We start from the raw sequence: 26,677 nt of genomic DNA, 5'->3' as shown, positions 1-26,677 counted from the left end.
TTCCACTAACATTTTCCATTACCTTACCTTCAGTAAGAATAATCTCTTTACTGAGAAGTGACAATGCTAATCTTATCATATTGGCATATCACTAGTTGTATTATTTAGTTCATGAGATTATTACAAACAATACTATGTTACAGCGGTGGTAACTATGGATACAAAACAGTGGAAAATCACGAGATCTCATAACTGTGTCGTGGCTTTTTGATCAAATTCATGCCAAAAGTGTTAAGGTTTAACACTTTAACCTTAACACTTTTGGGTTAAGGTTAAAGTGACTTTAACTTTTGGGTTATTTGAAAAATCTACGTGTCTAGGTGATTACCTGTTTTGCGTTAATTAATTTAAATGATGTATTTAAATTAATACTAAAGTATTTAATTTAAAATACTTTTATTTTGGATACAAAATACTTTAAAGCGAATATTCAAGAGAGATTAAAAAGGATATTTTGTAAAAGTACAGCTTCTATGTTTTGTTCTCTGAAGAAATAGAGAATTACGTGAGATGCATAGGATAGAGAAAAATTAAGGATAAAAAGAAATAAGAAAGAAAGCAGGCAAAGAAGAAATTACATGAAAATGCGCTTGGGTGAACCAGACAAAAATATATAGTAAATAAATATTTCAAATGTTGGTAACCACGAAATAAATCGACAAAATATTATATCCCGCATTAGGCCTTTTTGAATGTCTAGATGGTAGACGATTGTCTTCTGCTAATGAGAAACTTACACCTTGCTTATTGGAGGACTAATCTAGCTTCCTTATTTTAAATTACCCTGTATGTGACTGTTGCATTGATATGACCACCAGACTTTTTTTTTCTTCTCCAAATTACTTAATTAAAACCAATGTTTCCAAACCATGATTAAAAACATCATCAAAAGTAACAGAGCTACCAATACTATAGAATGACTAACTTCATTTTCGTTTCTATTAATAGCACAAGGACCGGTTTCGAACGGCTTTTTGATTCTTTCGTTAGAGGAAAGAATAGCGTTCCTTGCTCCCGACCACGAATGAGGTCCTCGAAGACGATATTGATAAGGAACACAAGGACCCAAAAAGCAACTCCAGAACAGTAATGGATCTTTGAACATCAAGGCGACCAAGTTTGGAGTGCACCCAATAAACAAAGCCATCTCATCCATGTATTCAACCCAATGGACGCGATCACATTTAGTTTTTCCTTTCATGGGTAGTTCAATTTTGTCTGACAGCATCTCAGCAACCATCTCCCCAAATGAAGGGGGTCTAGATTTCTCACTAATGATCCGAGTAGCCCATCTGCTTTGCATATCCACAATAGGCAGTATTGAACCCCACGTTTTTATTATCCCTATAAAAACAAGCGAAGGATGAGGAAGATGAGGAGGAAACACGTCTTTGTAAAGAAAAGGTTGATTGTTTTCTATCTTGATGTACTTATCGGAAAGAAATGGAAATTTCACCGAGTATCCTGTGCCCAGAATAACTGCATCTAATCGAAGTTCTCCTTCATCTTTCTCAAAGATTACTCCAGTCTCTGTAAACTTTTTCACATCTCCTTTCACCACGATGCTTCCCGATAGAATCTTGCTTGGAAGAAACTCGTTTATAGTAAGTTGATGGCTGAATATCCTATGCGGTGACTTGATTCGATAGAGGTCATGATCTAGTAGTTGACTGAGTTTTCTTTCCACCATAGAGCAAAAAATATTGGCAGGAAGAAAGTCTTTTAGCATTTTGACAGAACGCCGATTCATGATCGTGTCAGAAGGTAAACCACCCGGTCCTGTTCTGTATGCTATCCACGTACCACTACGTGTACTGAGATATACCTAAAATAATTAAAATTTCCAAGTTAATAAAAAGACATAAAAACATAGAATACGAGTTACTGAATAAAGGTAGTGGTTTAAGATTGCATTTGAGAAAGAATTTGATTTTCGATATGGTTATAGGCAAATGAGAAATCTGAAGTGTTGTGTTGACTCACAGGGTAAATTCGTATATAAATAATTTCGTTTAGCTTTGAATGCGCTGTAAACTTCAGTAGGAGAGAACATTTGAATCATTGGTCTGACCTGTTTAGCTTCAAATGGATTGAAAAAAATTACTAATCTTTATATCATAATAGACTGAGCCTACCGCGATTTTGTTCAGAACTGGATGAACAATATTTTTAATTTGTCATATTGCTATTTTACTACTTCATTATTATTATTATTATTATTATTATTATTATTATTATTATTATTATTATTATTATTATTATTATTATTATTATTATTATTATTATTATTATTATTAAAGGTTTTATATCGTGTCACATTATTTTTAAAACACTATTCCTCGTATTCTGAATTCGTTGTTTGCTCATAGCTTTGCTGAATAATTAATAAAATAGTTTTGTCAACGTTAGAGGGCGCTGTATATTTAGTCAGATTGTGAACTTTTCACATAACGGATAAAGTTCGAGGCTGGACTAATTACGTTATTTAACGATTATATCTACTGTAGGTTGTAGCATTTTGGACAATAATCACGTGACGTAATTTGTTTTATCCAGTAGAATGTATAGGCCGTCAAAGTATTAGCTTTGAGATATGTATTTCAAATGAAATAAAGTGCGCAATAATTTTTAAATGTTTAATTTTGATTCAATTTAAATTAATTAAAGGTATCAAACTTATTTTAAACAAATTATTCCAAAATAATATATTTTTGAACGAATAAATTTATAATTCCTGTTAATTTTATACAACAAAAATTTCCTGTTTAATTTTCACACACACACACACACACACAAAAATATAATTTTGATTATTATTTTTTGTTTTATAATATAAAGTTGAGAGTTTTCCTATCTCATTATCACTGCTATGGGGAGTTTCAAATGTAAAACAAAGCTATTATAAAATATAGTAACTTCTTTCATCGAAAGTCGAAATTATTTAATAATAATTATATTTTAAATAATAAAATTCATTCGATAAATACAAGGGAAATTTTTAACCAGTGATATTCAAATATTGATGTGCACTATGCGATCAAAAATATCCGGACACCCGTTCGTAGAATGTATAGTTGTGTACTGCACAACTATGGCTCATACAGGTATACAAGGAAGCGTGCGGTTTTGCAGTCTTCATATATAAACATTAACAGTTAAATGAGCAGTACTGTAAAGTAACAGTAAGAGCTGTCGAAAGTTCAATTGGTTTCGATGTGGCACTATCATAAGATGCAACCATTGCAACGACTCAGGTCGAGAAATTTCTGCCTTGCTGCATCTGTAAATGATGTTATTATGAAGTGAAGCCTAGGAGCAACAACAGCACCATCGTGACCTAGTAGACGACATAAAATCACAGAACGGGACCACCGAGTGTTGAAGCGCGTGACGCGAAAAAATCGTTTGTCCTCGGTTGAAACATTCGCTACAGTTTCAAAGCGCTCCTCTACAAGCAAGGCCAACTTCACAGCTGTTTGTTTGGGAGGTGAAGAACGAGCTGAAGAACATGGTTTTTCCATGACTGCAGTCTAACATCAGAAGGGCAACGTTAAGCATCAGGTGGAGTGGTGTAAAGCTCGCCGAAATTGGATTATTGGGCAGTGGAAACGCAATATTTGGAGTGATGAATCCCAGTTCACCATCTGGAAGACTGACGGGCAAGTGTTGGTTGGCGGATGCCAGGAGGACTCTACCTGCTCGAATATATTGCACTAACTGTGAAGATGAGTGATGAAGAACTTCACTGGCCTGCCCAGAGCCCTGATTTTAACCTCCATCGACCCCCCCCCCCCCATGGGGTGAATTGGAAAGCCTACCGCCAGCCAGACTAATGGTTCGACATTAGTGAAGACCACACCAATGCTCTTCTGGAAGAAGAATTACCTCAACAACGTACCAAAGTTTAGCAGGAAAGCCTTCTTCGAAGACTGAAGACTGTTATAGCAGCAAAGGATGGATCCTCTCCATATCGATGAGTTTCAGATTAGAGTAAAATCTGGGATATGCAGGCGTCTGGATAATTTTGATCAGATAGTTTAGATAGCTATTTTAATTGTCTACCAACGGGTGATTGCTGGTTTATTTAAAGAAGAAATAATAGACGGAATCTGAAGTGGGAGCCTCCGTAGCTCAGTCGGTATAGAAGAAGCTCTTTTGTCGGAAAGACCCGGGTTCGATTCCCGTCAATGACGTAAAGAACCTTTATCTGGTTTCTTTCGACTAAAGGGGAGTGAGACGGTCTCATACGGAGGTAAGGTTTTTTTTTTTTCACCCGGAAACTCGGGTTTTTCGTCCCCCAGAACAGGCAAACCGGTCCCGTGAACACACACGGATTACAGTCATGAATACATCCCAGCCATATGCCGGTCCTGAGCCCGGATAAAATTGGGGATTGGGGAAAGCAACGGTGTACTGCCCTGTAAAAATCTCACCAGGAATGCTTTGTGAGCAAAGCCTACAAAAGTCACTTACGGTCGGAAACGACTGAAAGGGAAAATCAGTCAGTCAATCTGAATTGAAGGTAAGATGAGCAGTATTCTTCATTCTTAAACAGGGAGAATAACGAAAGAGCGAATAATTATGCTTACTTTTATTATAATGTTTTAAATAACGGTTATACACATTAGAACAGCGTTTTTTCCATCGTCCTTACGATAAAGAATGAGTTATTTATTTACTTGTGCGAGTTAGTGATTAGATGTGCATTTCGAAATCATACGCATATTGCAGGATTTACATAAATATTAAAAGAGAGATCCTTTGTTGTATGTGCTGGAGCAGTGCTGAGGGAGAAGAAAGGTTAAGGTTACATGATTTTAGATATGTGAAATGTTAGGTGATCGAAAGCATATCATGTGCAAACTTTTCAATGAGAAGACAATAGAATGAATGAGCTTTCTTTTTTTGCTATTTAGAAGTGCATACTGGATTGGACACGGTGAGATTTTTCGCATGCTAAATAAAAGGAAAGAGACAAAGGTTATTGGAAGTTGCGCAACAGGGTGGCGAGTAAGAGAATGACGATTTGTTGTTTGAAATTTTCATGAAAATTTAAATATTAAATTTATGATATCAAAAGCATATTTCCAGTTATTCTGACGACACATAAAGCTATATTCACTTTTACATTTATTGAGAGTAATATAACACGTACCTTTTTACAGATATGACTGAGATCTACGGCAGTATCGCAAGCGGAGTTGCCAATCCCTACCACAAGAACTGTCTTTTCTTCAAACATTTGCAATTCTTTACAGTTATGAGTATGTAGCACATGGCCTTTGAACGTGCCTAGTCCTTTAAAGCTGGGAATGTTTGGATAGCCATTTATACCAACACATACCATTACGGCATCGAACTCCTCTTCTGTGGTAAGGTTCTCTTTTTCTCGTGTCAACGTCACCACCCATTTACCGGTGGTTTGGTAATCCTGATGGGGTCTAACATTCTCAACCACGTGACCAAACCTAATCGAGTCAAGCAAGTGGAATTTTTCGGCGTACATCTCCAGGTAACGAAGTACCAAGCTGCGATGCATATAGTTAGGGAATTCATCAGGGGGTGGGAAATCCGTGAACGCCGTCATTTCTTTGCTGGTGTTAGTGACAGTGCTTTTCATCACGGATGCCACGCCGATGATATGATCATCACGAAATCTCCACAGTCCACCGATGTCATCTGTTTTTTCGTAACAGATAACATCCAAACCTTCTTCTCTACAGGCTTTAATTGCCGTCAAGCCAGCCGCACCTGCACCTATCACAGCCACTTTTTTGTTATGAGTCATCGTGCAACTACTTGATTATCTATAACGAAATACAGTAGGCTAATTAGTTTGCATTTTAGGTAATTGAAAATTTTCTAAAAAAAAATAATTAAAACACTTTTAGAAAAGTGGTATTGATTGGTTTAATTTTATTACTGAAGTATATTAATTCAATCTATTCAGTACAGGCTTTCTTATAGGATCGATAGTTAGAGGAAGTTTACTTTATTTCGAATTAAATATAGAAAGTTAACTGCGAAGTATCTCATAGAAATTATAAACTATGAATTTAAATATCGAGCTAGATCAACTTACCACTACAATTTTATTACTGTTTCTTTGAGATTCTGTTAAGAGGAAACGCAATATAGAGGAAATTTATCATTTCTTCTAAACATATTTCTTAGACACTCAGGGCAGCTTGACGTATTGGACTACACGAACTTTCTCTTACATGCATTATAGTGACCTTTGATATCCGTCTTGCTCAATGTCTCGCCAGTTCGGGTGATACTGTACAGACAATAATGCATGTACATTATATGATTTTCAGTGTCATGTATTTAAGGAAATTTACAGAGGGGAAAAAAAAAACTTGTTCTATTGTCTAGAAAAACGTGTTCTTGTTACCTTGAAAATGGCGATAATATAAGATACAATATGAACTACCATTTCGCCTTATCGTGTGGTTTGTACTTTGTTCGGAATGTTAGGTAAAAAACGCATCGCGTACTTTGAACAAGACCTTTGGTTGTGTAATCTTTCTACAAATCAAATTGATAATTACAATAGTAACAAACTATTTTTATGTAACTCCCATCCATTACAGTGGATTAAGGTTTATTTTTTCCCCAAGAATAATCCGGTTATCCTACTTTAGAAATCAAATCTCGCAGTAATCCTTTCATAGGCTTATAAGAGGCCTTACACTGTACGGTAAAGTTGATCTATGAGCTAATGACTCAACAAACATCCATATCCACGGTAGAATTCTAATCCTCAGCTTGTTGATTGAAATGCAGGTACGCTATTTATCAGCCAATCAGGCGGTTGAAGATTTAAAACATTATAATAAATTTTCATTCAATGCAAACATTAGAGACACACACACACACGCACGCACACACACACATCTCTTTTCAGTTGCATTAATGAATTTTTCTCTCCTCCGTTCTAGTTCACCCTGCCGATCCCATAACCTCTTGTCATGGGATCGGCTGATGAGGAATATGTTGTTATCTTTTGAACTTTCTCTCCATAAGCAATGTTCATTTTGTAATTTAATGTAAATGCATGATACTACTTTATACAGATTCCTCTGTATAACGTAATTAATATTATTATTATATTTGATTTTAATTTTCTTGAAACTTTTTTTTTGGACGAATATTTATAAACAGTCGCTGATCATTCAGATCTTAAATGTTTCTCAATCAGAGGAGATATCGCTCTCCCGGGAGAAAAATCAAGATTAATCAGCTTGTGTCTGACGCAAGGTAATGAGCATGTATAAGAAATGAGGAAATATGCACTGAATTTTAAAATCTTGAATAAATAATAAAATATCCTCTATGAGGCATGCTGTATAAGCGATGATTCATGACAAACATTCATTGCTTCAAGGTATACTGCTTTTTTTTTTTTTTTAATCACAGTCTTTTATATACGTCATCCAATAGGAACGAGAAAATCGTTAGCCTTGTACAGTTTGCTTTTAACATAACGATTTCCTCGTTCCTATTTGATTTTATAATTAAAGATGATGAAAATAATTTATTGGTGTAGGAAGTTATATATCAGAAATGAGACACTATGAATGACAAAATCAACAATTTTTATTAAGAAAAGAGTGAAGTTCATTATTTTTGGTCTTTATTGATCCAAATTAACGTAAAATCTTTATTAAAACCAATAGTTTTCTAATAAAACTTATCAATATATCAAATCCAGGTATTGAATATTTACCTAAAAACCACCATATACAAGGATCGCCTTGATAAAAATAATAAGTATAAAATGTATTATTCTTTTAAATTTCGTTAGGTGTAAATTACAAAAAAAAAAAAAAAAAATTAAGGAAGAAACTTCTTGCCTTATAATCTGCAGAAGTCATCTGGAATTGCAATTTCCTCTGGTATTTGTGTCTTTTTCTGTAACATTAAAAACTAGTTGAATTTTAGTGATTTTTATCCATCACTGTCTTTGCAGTCATACAGCGACCCCTAGGAGTGGGTACGTTAAGCATTCATACTTGAACACGCATTACAATCTAACTTCACGAGAAATGCGTGTTATCTAAGGCGGCCTCTCATTAAATTTCTCGATTTAAACACACAGAAGATAATAAAGGGGTTTGTAGTCACGTGACATTCATTATTTGAGTTAACGCATTCAGTAACATCCATTTACAACACTACTTATTAGTAGAAACATAGCTTCATATCTATTATTTCCTTACCTTTTCTTGTATCATCGTATCTCGTATCCGTTTTCTTTCATGGTTACAATAACACAGCTTGTACTAAGGAATGCCACTTTACAAGAGACGCCTTTCAAAAGTATGGCCCAATGACGTATACACGCGTGCCATTATGAAATAGCCATCACAAGGTCATTAACTTTTGTTCAAGCCTCAATGTCATTCCAATGTCAGAAGTGGATGCGTAACGCTGAGTTCACTAAGCATGGTTCGTGGAAGGATTTCGACAAACGCGTCAAAAACGGTAATAATTTCAAGTATAAGTCCGGTGGATTTAAATCTATTGTTTATTTAAATTATTAAATAAATAAATAACAAATTAATGATTTCTTATTGAATATTTTGTTATTTTTCACTGAAAAATTCATGCTTGGGTGTATTTTTTATTTCGTAGTTGAAATAGCTGCTTGAAGACGGTTTTCTGTTATTAAAGTATTGAACTAATAAATTGCGAATAAATTCGTCACAGATTATATTTTTATTTTTTAAAATAAAAACTTTATTTTATAAAAATTTTTTAAAATAAAAAATAACATGTGACTTTATTGAAATAAAGTCACATGTTAACGCATCTGCTAATGTAAGAACTTCATTATTATTTTTATAAAGAGTGGATCGGTGTTCTATAAATTTATTAATTTATCGTGACCACCTCAGATCTTATTTTAAGGTAAATATTAAAATAATAATATATACGGATATCTGAGTTGCAGTGTGTAGAAAAGAAAGAATAACAAATATTGTGTTAAAACATATAAAATTTAAATCATGCACATTAAATAAACAATTACAGAATGGAAAACTACGCACTCAACCTTAGTTAAAAATAATATCAAAACTTACATGGAATTACAATGACAAAACGCTAATATTATCAAGAAACACTGAAAATAATAATTTAAAAAGGTTTTGAACAGTAGGAAAAATTTAATTACTGTAGATAAAAAATATGAGAGTATTATTACATATTTTGAAAATTACCAATTGAGATTCAACCATTACAATTTTGTTGTAATGGTTGAAACATTCTCAGGGTTCATTTCTATTGTGCACAGGAGTGACAAATCCAAGGTTTGATGCTGGACCAAGCTACTTCACATAATATGCACCTATTATATTATATACAGACTGATTCCTCCTTTTTCCCCCCTTTCTCTTTCCCTTCGATGCGTTTAGGGTATTCGAGGATAGGAGTATCATTCTCGTTTCACTGAGCTTTATTCTGCACAGTAATGGGAGTCTGCCTTCTCTCCCATGTATTTTCAAGTAGATATTTGCCTTAAGTAGGTTTCCCTTCCACGAGACTGGTCAGCGAGGAAGCATTAGACCAACCCCCCCCCCCCTCAAATGATGAATAATAAGTATAAAGGAGGCCTTCTCAACAATATGCAGACCAGACTTGAACCCCTTGGGAAGGTATGCTCTTGATGAAAAACTCGAGGAGCACTATAAGCAGACTAAGAACATAAATAGGACTAATAGCAGAAAATTATGTGTGCAACTACAACTGTTGGCCATTATTAGGACAAACGGCACTAGAAGAATTACTCATAGAAGCAGAAAAAATAAAATGGGACATCATTGGATTGAGTGAAACTCTGAGACTTGGTGAAAGTAATATCGGTCTAAAGAACGAACATAAACTTAAAATAAATAGACATTATAAATTAAGAATTATACAAGTTTATGCACAACCGCAAACCACACAGAAGCAGAAATAGATACAATTTATGAGACTCTAGACCAACGACTAAATAGCAGTATAACATTTCTTACGATCTTTATGGGAAATTTCAATGATAAAGTTGGTGTAAGCGATGCACATCTAGCAGCAGTTGAAAAATATGAATTGGAACAGAGGAATGAAAATGGAGAAAGATTGAATTTGTTGAAATCAGAGGGAGATATCTATATAATGAATACTCTCCCCCACAAAAAAAAAAGAATCGCAAATAAACATGGCGAGGTCCAAATAAATAATTTCAATACAGGTAGTGACCATAGATTAGTGAGATCAAAAATTGCTAACTACAAAAGAGGGGGAAAATAGAAACAATTTATTATATATATTATATATGAATATAGGAAATGAAGATGAATTACCAACAGAAGTTCTGAAAGCAGATGGTGAACCCGTCATGATTATGTTAAGTAAAATTTATAGGTCCTGCCCATTACGGAAGAGAATACTAAACAGTTGGAATAATGCTATCTTTATTATAGTGTTTTTTTTAAAAGATAGACAGAGAAGATATTAAAAATTACTGCACTATCGCTCTCCTTCTAATAATATAAAATTTTTTACAAAAACCATTAGCAATAGAATACAGAATGAACTAGATTTTTGTCAACTTCCAGAACAAGCGGGAGTTAGAAAATATTACAGCACCATTGGTCATATATGTTAATAGGACAAGTAATCGAAAAGACAAAAGAATACCAAAAACTCTTAGGTCCAGCATTCATTCATTGATGTTGATTTGGTAAAGGAATTTGATTCAATCTCAGCATTAGCTATTTTAGAAGCTTTTAAAAATCAAGGAGTTGAGAAATATACTTAGAAAAAAGAAAGGTTTAAATGTAAACAAAGACAAAACAAAAAGAATGTATAATAAATACAGGCTGGCCATAAAGTAACTTTCCCTCTTTGGAGGCATCTGTAGCTAAAACCAATACACGGAATGAGACCACATTTTATATTGAGACTTTCGAAGGCACGAAGAGATGAATTCCGCGAAAAAAAAATTTAGTACCAAAAGTTGCCGATAAGGGAAATTTTGGCGTTGGGGGAGCCGAAAGCAGTCAAATATTTGCAGTAAACTCAGATAAAAGGGATTATGCAAATTTTACTTCGCGTACGTGACAGCAGCCCCACCAATTCCACTTAAAAAGATTGGGAACTTTCAGGCAGTTATTCAAATGACGAATTGCTCAATATTGTGCTCAATACTTGATAAGTTGTTTTACCTTAAACAGTGCAATACCGTAGCGGCCCTTCTGGAATTTAGATGGCTTCATAACCTTCAGGTGCTATGTCAGCTGTAGCACGGAGAGCTACGATTAAGAAGTTTGAAAAAACTGGATCACTAGGAGTTAGACCTGGAAGAGGATGGAAAGCAGTGCAAGAAGAGACAGTTGTGTACGTTGTTGTATTTGAAATCCGTTGTGTATGTTGGTGGCGTTCCCAACTTGCATGTCTTGAAAGAGAACATAAAACGGGCTGTTATGAACATCCAATCCGGCTCAGCTGTAGAGCATGTCGCACATCGGATGCAATTTGTTGAACACAAGAAAGGTCAGCACATTGAAAATCGTGTATGTGGTCCAGGGGACCCTGATTCTGATGAATAAAACATTATTTCCTGTGAATTCAATCACTACATTAATTTCTGTGTCTCTCGCAAGTTGTTGTTTTAGTTTAATTATTCTTATTCTTATTATCATTGTAACGCGCCACATATCAAGCTGGAATGAACGACGCGGCTGTTACTTACACCGTCGATATGTTATATCTATTTTATCTGCCTTTAATGTAATTATCCGCTTGTTTTCGACTCCACCAGCTCCAAAATCTCCCCTTGCGGCGACTTTTTGTAATAAATTTTTTTTCTGCGAAAATCATCTTCCCATGCCTTCAAAAGTCTCAATATAAAATTTGGTCTCATTCCGTTTATTGGTTTTGGCTACAGATGCCTCCAAAGAGGGAAAGTTATTTAATGGCCACCTTGTACATTACCAAAAAATCCAGTACAAATGGAATACTACCAGGAAATTGAGATAGTAACCTCCTACGTTTACCTAGGACAAAAGATACAGTAGAGGGAGGCCACGAAGACGAAATTATACGTAAAATTCGACTTGGTTGGATTTGAAAAACACCCAAGGAAAATCTCAATTTGCCTTAAATGAAAAATATTTGACAGTTATGTAATTCCGGTTATGATATATAGAAGTATATATAATGAACTTTAACATGGACTTTAACTAAAGCAACAACTTGAGGATTACGCAGAGGAAAATGGAAAAATTATTACGCAGTTTTACCATTCTAGATAGAAAGCGCAATACTTGGTTCAGAGCTCAGACTAGGGAGAGAGACATTATAATAGCTATAATTGGCAACGATCTAAATGGCAACGATCAGGTCATATTGTAAGAAGCATCACTCATAAACGGACAAATTTGATATCAGAATGGTATCCTGATAGATATGGAGATCAAAAGAGAAGGTGGGAGGATGAGATTCAAGAGATGGCTGGAACTCAGTGTTATAGAAATACGCAGATAGGAATGAATGGAGGATTTTGGAGGAGGCCTTTGCCAGCAGTGGACAAGAAATGGCTGCTGATCATGATCAATACTCAAGATATACAACATTCGTTTACATTGCATTGCAAATCATTTCTATTGCATTGAATATACTGCTAATTCCTAACTATGCATAATATGAAACGTCATCATAATATGAAAAAACAATATCTAGAAGACAAGATGGAAAGTAAAACCCAAAAAGAGTCTGTACCAGATATATATGGTCATCTGAAATTTTAAAGAATTCATTAAAAAAGAATGATATTCTTATAATTTCCCCATGTAGATCCGTGTAATAAGAGAATGAGGATTGTACTCATAAATGAATGTTTATTTCTATTTCGTTTGAAGTAAATCAGCTTTTCTCTAAACACTTTTAATTTTCTTTAAATAAAATGTTTGTCAACCCAGCATAAGTTGAATAATTCAAAATACAGCTCGCCTAGAAAATAATTTTATTGTTCATTAAATATGATTTCTATTCATGAATTTTTTTTTCTATTTGTAAGTAAATTGTCACAGAAAAAGAAAATAACTGTTATAGCAGTAGGAGTTTCTGGGATGGCTGTTTATTTATTTAGCGTATGGAATAATAAAAAAAAGACACATGGCATCAAAATACAGGGTGTCCCAAGATTCACGCAAGAAGTAATTTTGATAGAAAACACAGGTTTTTAATTAAGAATTGTAATTTCTTATTGATTCATAAGGTATACAGTATAGGGTTATGCATGGAACAGCATATCGGGTAAATAGCCTCCACGGCTTTGCTGGCACATACGCACTCTTTTGTCGAAATTTTCCATGACCGTTTTGCATAAATGTGGCTGAATTTCGTTGATACAGCGCTCTATTTCCACCTTCAAGCCGTGGGTGGTCGTGGGCTTGTTGGCATAAACCTTAGACTTCAAAAAACTCCAAAGAAAAAAGTCCAACGGCTTTTTTCTTTGGGGTTCTTCTTCAATAGCGTTAAGTCACATGATCTGGGCGGCCAATTCTGATCACTAAAACGGGAAATTACACGATCAGGAAATGACTCATGCAGTAATTGAATTATTTCTCGGGCTGTATGGCATGTGGCACCGTCTTGTTGAAACCACATGTCGTCCACATCCATATCTTGCAATTTAGCCACAAAAAACTGGATTATCATGTCGCGATAGCGAGCACCATTAACTATTATTGCCTTACCAGCCGCATTTTCTAAGAAGAATGGACCGATGATGCCTCCAGCCCAAAATCCGCACCAAACAGTGACACGTTGTGGATGCATTTGTTTCTCAACAATCACTCGTGGATTTTCTAAACCCCAAATGCGACAATTTTGTCGATTAACGAAGCCATCAAGATGAAAATGAGCCTCATCGCTGAAGACGATTTTGTTCGATAAATAAGCATCCACTTGTTGTTGTTCCATAATCCATTCAACGAACTCTCTTCGCTGTGTGTGGTCATTTTTAATAACCTTGAACTATCAGCTGTCACACTGTGTTTTTTTCTCGTTGGCAACACTTTACCCCAAATGGCGCTAAATTTAAATCTTGCGTGAATTTTGGGACACCCTGTATATAAATACATATGTGTGCTGACAATATAAATGAGACAGGCAGTGTACATATGCAAATAATAGCTAAAAAAGCCATTAAAATTTTAAGTCTAGTTAAGCTTGTCATTCAAGAGCTGAAGAATCTGCCTCAAAAATGTCTCTAAGGTCACCAGGGTCGGTTCTTATGCTGCAGTCCTCCACAGTGTGCCGGATGGTTTGGTTTATGGTCCCACAGTCACATTGGGGTGTGTAAGTGATCGTTCCCAATTGTGTAAGCTGTCTGTGCAGATACCCTGTTCTGTGCGTATCGTATTTAAGCTTTTCCATAGATGGTGATTTTTCTTTCAAGGTTTCATTTCGAAAGAAAATTTTTCAGCCTCTATTCTTGGAAGCAGTGATTTAAGGCGATTTATACTTAGTAAAAATATACTTGTAGTAAAAATATGGCATTTCTCAAATGAGAAATACGAAATAAATCTTAAGATGAGAGAATTTCTCATAATATAGCATTAATATAACACATGGAGCTTGCGTCATCATTCCAAAGAATTACCTCGGTATCGCACAAATTGAGAAGCATCACTGTAGTTTGCTTTTCCTTACTGTTTTCTGTAAATCATATTTCAGAAATATGGTTGTGACATTTTAATAAACTTTTGGAATTAAAATAAATTTTTATGGGCCTTCCTTATAAATAACAGTTGCTATCTGTAGTCCGTAGTGAGTTAATGAGTTGCATAAATGGAATTAGGTATGGCAAGTAACTGCCACGATGTGTCAACATAATTAATGAAGATCTCTTTGTCTCTCTTTCTGCAGAAAAAATGAGATGTTAATTCAGTGGTACGTAACATGAATGAATGAAGGTAAGATATGGTCCTTATTGAGATCATCCGTTACCACCTTTGTAAGAGTTCTTCAAATCTTGCAAAGATGGTGCAACTTACGAGTTGTACTAGCTTTAGCACAAAATGGATTACGGTAAAGGTGGTGCAATTGTATCTTATCAGATGCTCATGTTAGTAATATTTTTTAATTCGCTGTTGCATTTTCATTTCATAGCTAAAACGTGTGTATGTGTGTGTGTATTATTATTCTGTATTAAGTACTAACTAATTAAAACACCACATAATATCACTATTAAACTCAATAAACACACAAATGTCATCAGAATCACCAAGGAAACCATATTTGAATTTTAAAACAGGAACTTTATTTTATGTTAGGATCAAATTCGATGTTCATCAATGAGCAGACAAATCTGAGTTTTAAGTTCAAAATTATTGGTATCATAAATGTGATAATGAAATCAATACTGAGTTGCATCTGTAGCTAAGCTAAATTCGGATTTAGGAACTGGTCAGTATACACAGGTGACTCATGGAAGAATTCTTTAATATTCAGTATTCAATTTCCTGAATGATTTTAAACCAAATTTTCAACATGATTATGATCCTGTCCGATTTGAAGATATGGTATTTCCAAGAAGAAACTAGATTACCATATTAAAAGCTTACAAATAATTACACCACAATTAGTAATATTGTATACCATTGAGAAGAAAAAGAGATCAAGAAAAGTATAATACATTAAGTGAGAGATAAACAGGTATTCATTTAGTGGATTCATTCTCAGCTACCAAGGATACTCTCTCGTCCTTTCTCCACCCTCCATACAATGAAAAATTCCATCAACAGAAATCCTATATGAACCTTGCAAAAGTTTATGTCTCAATTATATCGCCCCTCTTTCTCCTGTTTGCTAGGTGTGCAGACTACAATAATCAGTATTCCACAATCCTGATATCAGTTTTAACAGTATCCTTTGCACTATCTCCATTGTATCAGAATCACCAAGGAAACCAGGGAGACCACACCTGTGCGCAGTAGTCCAAGTGAGATTTATCAAGGCCCTGTAGCGAAGCAAAATGACTTTACATGTCAAGGTTCATTTCAGCATTGCCATTATTCTCTGAGTTGTTTTTGCTATATGACCCATGAACTTCAATTTCATGTTTACTAAACTCCAAGATCCCTAGCCTGATCAGTTTCTTCTAGCATAATCTCACCAATTTAATACGTCATTGGATATCTAATCGCTCCAACGTGCATGACTTTGCATTTACTGACATTCATTTTCCTATACCCACAATTCCAACCTATTCAAACCATTCTTCAAATACTTCATATCGGCAGTATTCCCCCTACCAATCTTTGCATCATCAGCAAATAGTTGCATGTCGCCTCTCAAATCTTTCTCAATGTCATTAATGTACAGATTGAATAACAGTGAACCAAGGACTGATCCTTGTAGTACACCACCACTGGGTACCTTACATTTTGCAGACTGACTTCCCGCATATACTACTTTTTGATATCTGTCAATCAGCCATCCTCTAATCAAGTTAATATTTTATACTCAAATTCCATATTCTCCAGCTTATGAAACAGTCTTCCACGCTATATTCTGTAAAATAAGACTTAATAAGACCACGCTATAAAAGCCTTAGAAAAATCCAAAAGTATAATGGTATATCCATTCTCCTTGTCTATCTCAGTTGTAACATTATTATAGAATGTGAGCAAGTTGCTAAAACTGACCTTCCCTTAGTAAACCCATGCTGTTCGTTGCAAATTAGAGATGCTTTCAATTCATTTCTGAATGCGGGCCCTAACCAAATTTTCCAAAATCTTCCCAACATTCCGGTGATGCTGACTGGTCGATAGTCGGATACATCGGACTTTCCCCCACCTTTGTACAATGGGGTTACCATATATTCCTTCCGCTCCTGCGGAATCTTTTCTGTTCTGAGGCTCAAATTATATAGCCTAGTTAAAGGAATGGAATAGCCAGTTCAGCTGAACACGTGCTAATATCACATCAGTCTCTATTGCTGAATTTTTATTCAATTTGTGCAACAGCTCTAATATCTCGTCCTCATACACCTGCGTTTATTCATCTAGAGAAGAGGTAGCAGTGAGCTCAATACTGCATACAACAGGTTGATAGCTTTTAGCAAACTGGACATTCGTTAGTTGAACAACTTCTTATGCATCTGTCACCCTCACACCACATGCATTAAGTTGAATTATTCTTTCATATTCATTCTTTTACTTGCAGCATAACGGTAGAATTCTTCGGGGTTGTATTTAGCTTGACCAGCCAGTTTCGTTTCATACTCAGACTTATCTTTCCCTAAAACAACTCATCTGGTGACTCATCTGGTCTGCGGCTGCTTATAATTTTCATAACGGACATCATCCTATGCACATCATCCTTCTTTACGAATCTCTTGCTTAATAAGATTACGCAGCCATTTGACTCTTACCCTATTTATTCTTCGAACTCTCGGGACATATCCTTATACTGCATCATTTAATATTTGTTAAATACTTCTCATGTACTCTATTCTTCCCATCCAGCAATCAATGCAGTTTTCCACTGAACTTAGTTGGTCATAATTTCCTGCTTTGTAGGTCAGCATGTAACCTTTTCTGAATGGATGATTCATAAACGTAGTGAGCATGGCATGATCACTGTCACCAACTGCACGAAGAATAGTTTCGCTTTTAACTGAAACTCCCTCTGACACAATAATCAAATCTAACACTCTTAGACCTCGAGTTCTCTCTGTCACATGCTGCTTGAGATCTAGAATTGAGATCTAGAATCTTAAACTCGTATTTGGTATTATGAGCAGTAAATATTTGAATCACGATAGGGTCCACTTAATAAAGTTTGGATTTTTAGCTGTTCAGTTTTTTTTTTGCCTTAAAAAGATTTCATTGTGCATAAAACTTTTTGACAGCTATTCTTTTTGCTAGTGAAGTAAAAATTCCGTTGAGTACTCTTTTACTGTGCTAATGCATTGAAAGAAAACTCAAGCGGAGATAGCGAGAATACCCTTCACTATGTGTTTTCATAATTCATTAAGAGCGATAAAGGGTTCACGCTATCACATATGCTATGATATACACCCATGTTATTTACTTCAGCTGGAGTAAAATGTAATGTAATCCACTTAAAATGTAAGTACTGATAAAAGTTAAATCAAATATTGCTATAGGATCAGATCTGATTCACCTCTTTACTGATAACTAGACCACTTCATTTACAGATAATATAGCAGCTTTCTTAGAGCACATCTACACGAGCTGTTGCAATAAAAGGATCACAGTCTTGTGACTTCGGTAGAGAGACTGTCATAATATTGGCTTCGATTTTACACTCCCTTTCATGTTTCAAGTGCTTCGACAGTAAGTAAAAGTTTTATATTATATTAATATTTTACGAGAAATAAATATGAAGAAAACTACTCATTAATACTTTATGAATAAATTAACAAGTCTAATCTTTACGCTAATATGCTTCCGAAAAAACAAAAAAGCATTAGCAAAGGTTTTGAGTTACTATCCGGTCTGTCTATAGGAAAATCAAGTTTTATTAGACCATTTCCCTCAAATCATGTCAAACCATCACCTAAAGTATCAGATGGTGCCATGTCTGTGTAAAACTATGCTGTATAAAATAGGATCCAGAAAATTCACCGAAAACAATTCATCGAAAGATAATTTATCCACTGACAATTTACTGGAAGGCAGATAATCGAAATAATAATTAATCGAAAGGCAGTTCCTCGAAAAGCAATTCATCGAAAGGCAATTCGTCGAAAACCAACAATTCATCGGAAAATCACAATTCGCCGAAACTACAAATCATCGAATGAATAGTTCTTCGAAAAATTAACTATACGACATGTGGTGCATTTATCAAAAAGAACTGCAGTTTTTAAAGGATTAACTTGTGATGTAATTGAAGCTTAGCACGATATCCCCTTTAGATATGCTATGTAGACATGTGTAGCAATTTTTTCCCCCTAGGGATATTCCTTTTAAAATGCTTATGCGTTTCCTGTGTTTTATATGTGTTTTACACAATCTGAAAAAGACTGTGTAAAAAATCTTAATTATTATTATTTCTCCCCCCCCACACACCTAGTCTCCTCCCTCCTCAACAGATAGATGGATGAAATTTAATGAAATTTTAAGATTAAAATCTATATGAAAATTTGATGAATTTTCATGAAAATTAATCTTTCGATGAATTATGAAAAAAATCATCGAAAATTTATCGGTGAATTGTTTTTTCGATCAAATGCATTTGCAACTAATTGTCGTGGGATGAACTGTCGTTCATATAAACGAGAAATCTCTAAAACTAATAAAATATGAAGATATTCTAATGACTGAAGAAAGTAATAAATGAAAAACTCCCAAAGGAAGCAACATTAATAATTGTATTAGTATTTCAAACAATATTAATATACGCATAGAACAAAAATAGAAACAAAATTAAACATATAACCAATAAATACAACATACGAAATGAACGATTAAGAATAAAATAATGGATCATACTCCAAAAAGAGGATGTCTATAAGACTCTGTGAACGACAAAATCTCGATTCTTCCGTCGGCAGACTTTAGCTCATCAAGTGACCGAGGAGTTCTCTTGATGGGTCAGGAATTAATTGCTAATGATTAATTAGTACACTCTACTATACTGGAAGCCTTGCTTGCTTCCTTGTGAATTATTTGTAGGCAACGCTTTATTATGATCGACATACTACGCATGCTTAATAACTAACGAATTAAGCGTTGTTGATAACAGACGTGTAAAACATGAGTTGTTTAGCACGTGATATTTATTGTAGAATAATATCAGTTGCTGTGCTGTGACGTCATATAATAAAACTTATGTCGAATCTTAAATCCTGATCGTGTGTTTCTTTTTTGCTTACAGGGGAAATGTCCGGAACAAAGAGAGTAGCTGTGATCGGAGCAGGGGTTTCTGGTCTTGCAGCAATAAAAGCCTGCAGAGAAGAAGAAATGGATGTAGTGTGCTTTGAAAAGACCGACAGCTTCGGGGGACTGTGGAGATATCGAGAAGATGACGTCGAAGGGGTTGCTTCTGTGATGAAGACAACTGTCATGAACACAAGCAAAGAAAAAAGCTCTTACAGTGACTTTCCACCACCTACAGAATTCGCAAATTTCTTGACCAACAGACAGGCATTGAAGTATCTCCAAATGTACGCTGAGCACTTCGATCTCTTGCGTTACGTAAGCTACGAAGTGGAAGTAGTGAAAATATCGAAAGCCCCCGACCACGATGTTACTGGGAAGTGGGTGGTGACAGCACGAAATAAGAAAGATAAGAGCATAATTGAAGATACGTTCGATGGCGTTATGGTGTGTTCTGGTCGAAATTCTTATCCTCATTTTCCTAACATCCCTGGCGTAGAGGAGTTCCAAGGGAAGGTGATTCATGCTAACAGTGTGAAACATAGCAGGGGCTTCGAAGGGAAAACTGTAGCTGTCATTGGATTTGGTAATTCTGGTGCAGATACAGCTGTTGAATTCAGTTACGTATGCGATAAAGTGAGTATATTTAAAATGCAAACGGATTCAATATGAACAGATTCAATAACTAAGAATTCTTTTTTTTTTATTTTGTATACAAAGTACTGTCCAACCACAGATTCGAGATTTCTCAACACTTCTGTGTATGGCAGAAGAAGGGGAATCCATTCCGATAACAGGATAATCAATGATGAGTGTTTATTAATATACGACCGAAAATTATCTTTTCTTTTATAATAATTCTAGTTTTTAAAGTGACAACTCTTCTGCTTGTACAACAGTTGGAACATTTACGTGTAAAGCACATGATTTCGCGTGTTGGTAAAACATTCGTACATCGCCTTATTTCTTTCTTCCTTTCAACATAAATTGACTCTTCTTGACAATCTGCCAGCCAAGGTTTTCGCATTTGTGGTCGGACACTATCGTTAATTATTATTATTTTTTTATTTCTAGTTTGGTATCCAGAAATTTGTTTCTGATTGTATACCATGCGTGAATAAAATTTAAGTTAAATGAATAAAGAAAAGGCATAAAATGCGCATTGTAAAGTCGTTTGGTACATTTGTTGCTACGATTCGTATCATTTCATCCATAAAATAATACTTAAAGGATATAATGAAAAATACAATATTCCATAGTAACGTTTCTATGAGACAGTTCAAAAACATACTGGTTTATAAGAACTGAAGCGGTTGGTATTCCTCATCACTATGAGAATTCCATCACCGAATGGCTGTAAACTATCATCATCATCATCATTATCATCATCAACCTTTCAAGGATTTAGACCAATGGCCTTTCCGTCTCATTCCATCTTTTTCTTGGTCGTCCATGACCTCTATATCCTCCTGCTGGGTGTAGGGGAGTATTTATTTCTTTATTCATTTTGGGTAGCCTTAAACTGTTCATTCTTTCGATATGTTCGATCTACTTCTTTCACTGTTCGTATATTTTGTCCAATACTGAGTCTATTTTTAGGTCTTTACGTATTTCTGTGCTTCTTCTTTTGTCCCAGAGAGGTATAACCTGCTGTCCTTCACAGGAATTTCATTTTTCCAGTTTCTATTCCTTTTTCTTCTGCAGTTTTATGGTCCGTACAGTAGAGAAGGTCTTGAGAAAACTTTATAACCCCCCCCCCCTTCTTGTATGCTTTTGAACTGCGTTAGGTTTGAAAATGTAATTGATCATTCCTGTTATCTATAAAATGTTTGAAATTTCGATGTCAATGTCAGCTTCTTTTGTATACGATAAAGCACATCCAAGGTATTTGAAGCAGTTAATTTATTCTACAATTTTATTTTTAATCATGATTTTACTTCTGACTGGAGATGGTCCTTTAAAACCCACGATTTTTGTTTTGTCTATTGATATTTGCATTCGAATTTTTTTGTATACGTATGTCTAAGGCGTATGTTGATTTTTGGAGTTCATCTTCACTTCTGGCTGGGATTATCTAGTCAGCTGCAAACAAAAGGGTAGTAAATATAGTTCCACGATCGATTTTAAATGCCGGTTTTATATTTTCCTTCCATTTATTTACTTTTTCATCTATATACATATGAAACAAGAGTAGTGACATTGGGTATCCTTGATCCTGTTTATTGATTTCCATTCTGTAACTTTTTCATTCATTCTAAACATTCAAACATTGAATGTTTAGAATGCATCGGGGACAATTGTGCATTGTCCCAGCTTTTACATTAAAAATCTTATTCGTAATGTTTTTCCATTAAGATTTTTAATGTAAAAGCTGGGTCAATGCACGGTCGTCCTTTTCGAAAGTCAATGTGTTCTTTGCAAAGTGTATCTTCTACATATGATTTAAGTTTTGAAGTTAATATTTGTGCATATGACTTATAACCAGTTAGAAGATTTAATGTAGTTCTCACAGTTGAACTTATCGCGTTTTTTATATATATTGGGATGACAATTGCTTTATTGCAACTTACTGATTTTTCCTTGTTGCCAGATATTGCTAAATAATTTTAAAAGTCACTTGATTAATAGGATTCCTGCATATTTTATAAGTTTTATATTTATTCCATCTTCTCCAAGGGATTTTCCTGATTTGCTTTGCTGTATTGCTAACTATACGATGGAAGAAATGTTATTGATTCCTCTGTGTCGTTACGATCTTGAATTGTTATAATCTAGCCATAAGTTTTGGAAGAGGTCCAGCCAGGTTTTCTCTTTAAATATTTCAACTTTCACTTTTTCTTTTATCTCCTTATTCATATTCCTTAGATTTTGTATGTATTTGGTCTCTTCACTGTAAGATCTCTTTCCAAGTTTGCTACGAAATGATCCCTGTTTCTCTATTCTTTTTTCGACAGGCATTTTTTGCTGTTGCTCTTTTGTATTTATAATTAATTCGTGCTTCTAGTGATTTTGTGTTCATCCATTGTTTTTACATGCTTCTTTCTTTTCGTTGATTATTGCTTCGATGATTTAATCCCATTTTCTTATTACTTTTCTCCTCTTCCATATACTTTTTGTTCCCAACCATTCAGTTGCTGCATTTATTAATACATTTTAAAAATTATCCCATTCTATCTCGGTATCATCATTTTCTTTTATTTCCTATAGGCTTCCATAAATAAATTGTGTATTTTATGTTAACCTTCCCATTTTAAATACTCTGACGAAGTTTCCCTTAAATTTTTTACTTTTGCGTTAACGCACGGCAATTTTTAAACGGGGTGTTTGAAAATCAAGTTCAAAAATAAATTTATTTCTGAGAATCAACGGAGAGCTACTGTTGAAGTGTTAAAACGAGAAAAAGTCAAACTTCACAGAATTTGTAACAGGAAAAGTAAAAGCCCCTTGTGTGTAAATTTACCTTCCTGAGAGATATTATTTGAATGACTGATTACTTATTTATTCAATGAAGAGTCCAGGTGCTTTTCATTTTTGACTTTATTTAAAATCAATTCTATGAATTTTTTTTTATCCATTTCCATAACTCACTTTATTAATAAACGATAATTACACATCTTTTCGTTTATGGCATTATAATAAAATAATGTATAATAGACAAGAAATTTATATATTGTTTTTGTAATCTTTCAGGTATATTTAAGTAGTAGAAGAGGTTGCTGGTTATGGACACGTTCACCCCCAAATGATCAACCATTTGGACCTCTTTCCCGCTGGGGATTTTACCTGAATAATCTTCTTCCTCGCGACATTCTGTCTTCAAAGCTAGAAAAGTCCATCAATGCAAACATAAACCACAATGCCTTTGGCTTAAAACCTTCTCACCGAGCTATCTCTCAACATCCTACTATCAACGAAGTCCTGCCGTCTAGACTTCTGAGCGGAACGGTTATTTTAAAGAAAGATATCTTAAGATTTGTGAACAACGGCGTTATTTTTGAAGGAGAGGATGATGTCACTCTTGTCGATGTTATAGTAATGGCTACTGGTTACGATATTAAATTTCCATTTCTTGAAGACATCTTAAGTGTTAAGGACAATTACGTTGACCTCTACAAATATGTATTTCCTCCTAATTTACCTCATCCCACTCTTGCGATATTAGGTGTTGCCCTTCCTATAGGTCCTCTATTTCCCGTATTTGAAATGCAATCTCGATGGGCTGCGCTTCTTATAAATAGAAAACTTCATCTTCCTTCTTCGGAGAAAATGTGGGCGGACATAAAAAAGATGAAAGCGGTGAATAGGAAAAATTTCATTAAAAGTCGTCGTCACACTTACGATACTCATTGGCTTCCGTATATGGACTCGATAGCGTCGTTGATCGGAGCTAAACCCAATCTCTTTTGGTTGGCTTTAACGGATCCGAAGTTGTTTTGGACTTGTCTGTCTGCACCCTGCATGCCGTTCCAATACCGTATTCAAGGTCCTCACAAATGGGAAGGGGCTCGGGACACGATCCTCAAGTGGAAACAGAGATCATACGCGCCTCTCAATTCCCTTCCATCAGAAAAGCGCTCTAGGAAACGTCGTGTTTTAATAACCATCGTACTAGCCCTCGTTGTATATAATTACTATTCAAGAAATCCAAAGATGTCTTTATGTTTTCTTCAGAATTTGAGTCACATTAAGGAATATATGTCGAAATTTCTATACCCTTAAAATTCATTAATTGTACTCCTCATGCCATAAGGAAATATGATTGTTTTTCATTCCAAGTTCAATGAATGATGGATTTTATATATTACAAACTAATATAGTTGAATAATTATCCGTTAGGTGGCGGTACAGTAAATCTGCTGTATCTTCGTTGTTTATTACGATAATAGCACGTCATATTGACAAGGTGTGCATTGTAAAGTGTGACTGTGTATTGCACACTTTGCAATTTTTTTCTGCATAAAAATAAAATAAAGATGAATTCAACGAACAGAGCAACTTTCTCAGTTATCCAAATAAGAAACTCTACAGATATCTTCAAGAGAGGAGATCATAAAATTTTCTTTCAAGTTGTTAACAATTGTTTTCCGGAAAACACACACACACACACACACACACACACACACACACACACACACACACACACACACACACACACACACACACACACACACACACACACACACACACACACACACACACACACACACACACACACATTTAGTTTTCAACAGTGGATGGCGGAACTGTGCCGGAAGGACCAAGTAGCAAGGAATAACAGGTTGTAAAGTTAGAGGCTGAAAAATAAGAAATATACATTCGAAAATCTTTCTTATATATCTTTTAAGAATATTTAATAATATTATAATTCTTATATTATTAGAATTCTTATAATTATACCCTTTATATATGAATCCTGGAAATACTAATCCAAGAATAACATCGTGTTTCAATGTATGTCTCTTTTGTGTTGTTTAACTGTTTCAGGGAGTCACCACTGGGTAATTCTAATTGATAGATGAAAAGATCTGCAACTGTAAAAGCATATCACACACGGTCCATCCACATTTTCTAATTTAAAAAACGAAACTGAATTAGATTAAAAACTCATCAGGATTTTGGACACCTCTTGGTGTTTAGTTTGTGTTTTAGATATTTAAATGATATTTGCGCGGATTGATAAAATATTTTGACCAAAGGCATGCATACTGATTCACAAAATGAAATAGATAAATATGTTTATGTTTCTACGAATGTATTTATCGTTAGTTGCAAGGCATGTACTGTAGTGTGTAACGTGGTATAAACAAAAATGTAATAGAAGTTTTAATGAATCAAATGTAACATATCATTACTGTACTGTTTATGTACGAATTAATGTTTTTGTGCATCAGGCAATTAAACTGTAAATTCATTTACATTTAATGAGAGATCCTCATATATAGTAAATTTGAGAAAGTAGCTACATTAATTTTCTTGCATTCTGATCTAGTCCCAGCATGGGTTTGCTTTCATTTTACTTTTATATTAGGCGATTGTTGATAACTGAATCAAAAAGCGGGTAGCGGATAATTTAATGAGCAGAAGAAAATGTTTATAAATTTAGTTTGTTTTTGCATTCTGCATATTTTTTCGTGTTTTGATTATATGTTTTTTTTTTTTTTTGGAGATGGTGAAAGGAGGTGGTGGGGGTGAAAGGAGGGTGAATGGGAAATTTGAAAAAAAAATCGTTTTTTTTGCTCCTAAGTTATCGGTATTAGTTTGTGGAAAAGCTAGGGAAGACCACTGACACCCTCTCAACCACCCTTTCACCATCCACAACCTAATGCTATATATTTTTTTTCCACCCCAACAATTTTCGAACATATGAGGGACAGAACTAGTCACATGCTCTTACATCAAAAATGCTGTTTAAGGATAAAAATACTTAACATAATAAGGATAAATAATATAGAATACCATTCGCGCCACAGAGATAACGTTTGTCTCATGACGTCACAAAGTAAGATAAAAATCACTTGAACATTATATACACCAGCATGCAAAAACATGTCCATGAGTCATCTGCATGAAAGTTACATTTTCGAAGAAACGGTCAGAATAAACAGTACTATAAGGAAAAACAATCGAGTTGAGGGCATTTTCAGTTACCGCAATTCGTTCATCCAGTGCAGGTATCGTATTGTGTTGTGGTGTTTTGTGTCAGGTAAAGTAAAATAATGGATGAGCCACAAAAGTCTTTGAAAATTTCTTTCTTCAGGAAAATAGTACGA

At 34.7% G+C, this 26,677-nt stretch overlaps 2 protein-coding genes across 4 annotated transcripts; one reads left to right on the top strand and one right to left on the bottom strand.

Moving 5' to 3' along the window:
- Nucleotides 1-428: 428 nt before the first annotated feature.
- Nucleotides 429-19,616, bottom strand: LOC150097542 (flavin-containing monooxygenase 5-like). 3 transcript variants are annotated; one of them, XM_090406848.1, is made up of 3 exons: nt 19,521-19,616; nt 5,156-5,807; nt 429-1,825 (listed from the first exon to the last, which is right to left on the bottom strand). In XM_090406848.1, the coding sequence occupies exons 2-3, from the start codon at nt 5,786-5,788 to the stop codon at nt 848-850; spliced, it is 1,611 nt and encodes a 536-aa protein (XP_090262974.1). In that variant the 5' UTR covers nt 5,789-5,807; nt 19,521-19,616; the 3' UTR covers nt 429-847. The 3 variants fall into 3 exon arrangements, with proteins under 3 accessions (XP_090262974.1, XP_090262976.1, XP_090262973.1); XM_090406850.1 differs by lacking the exon at nt 19,521-19,616 and adding an exon at nt 8,226-8,322; XM_090406847.1 differs by lacking the exon at nt 19,521-19,616 and adding an exon at nt 6,083-6,156.
- LOC150097541 (flavin-containing monooxygenase 5-like) lies at nt 18,269-25,871 on the top strand. The gene is made up of 3 exons (XM_090406846.1): nt 18,269-18,359; nt 19,906-20,543; nt 23,598-25,871. The coding sequence occupies exons 2-3, from the start codon at nt 19,911-19,913 to the stop codon at nt 24,624-24,626; spliced, it is 1,662 nt and encodes a 553-aa protein (XP_090262972.1). The 5' UTR covers nt 18,269-18,359; nt 19,906-19,910; the 3' UTR covers nt 24,627-25,871.
- The last annotated feature ends 806 nt before the right edge of the window (nt 25,872-26,677 follow it).

This window comes from Typopeltis vanoorti, chromosome 17 (genome assembly GCF_054136105.1).
Source record: "Typopeltis vanoorti isolate ZY-2024b chromosome 17, IOZ_Tvanoo_1.0, whole genome shotgun sequence".
In the NCBI taxonomy this organism is placed as follows: Eukaryota; Metazoa; Arthropoda; class Arachnida; order Uropygi; family Thelyphonidae; genus Typopeltis; species Typopeltis vanoorti.
This window is presented reverse-complemented; position numbering and strand designations above follow the sequence as displayed.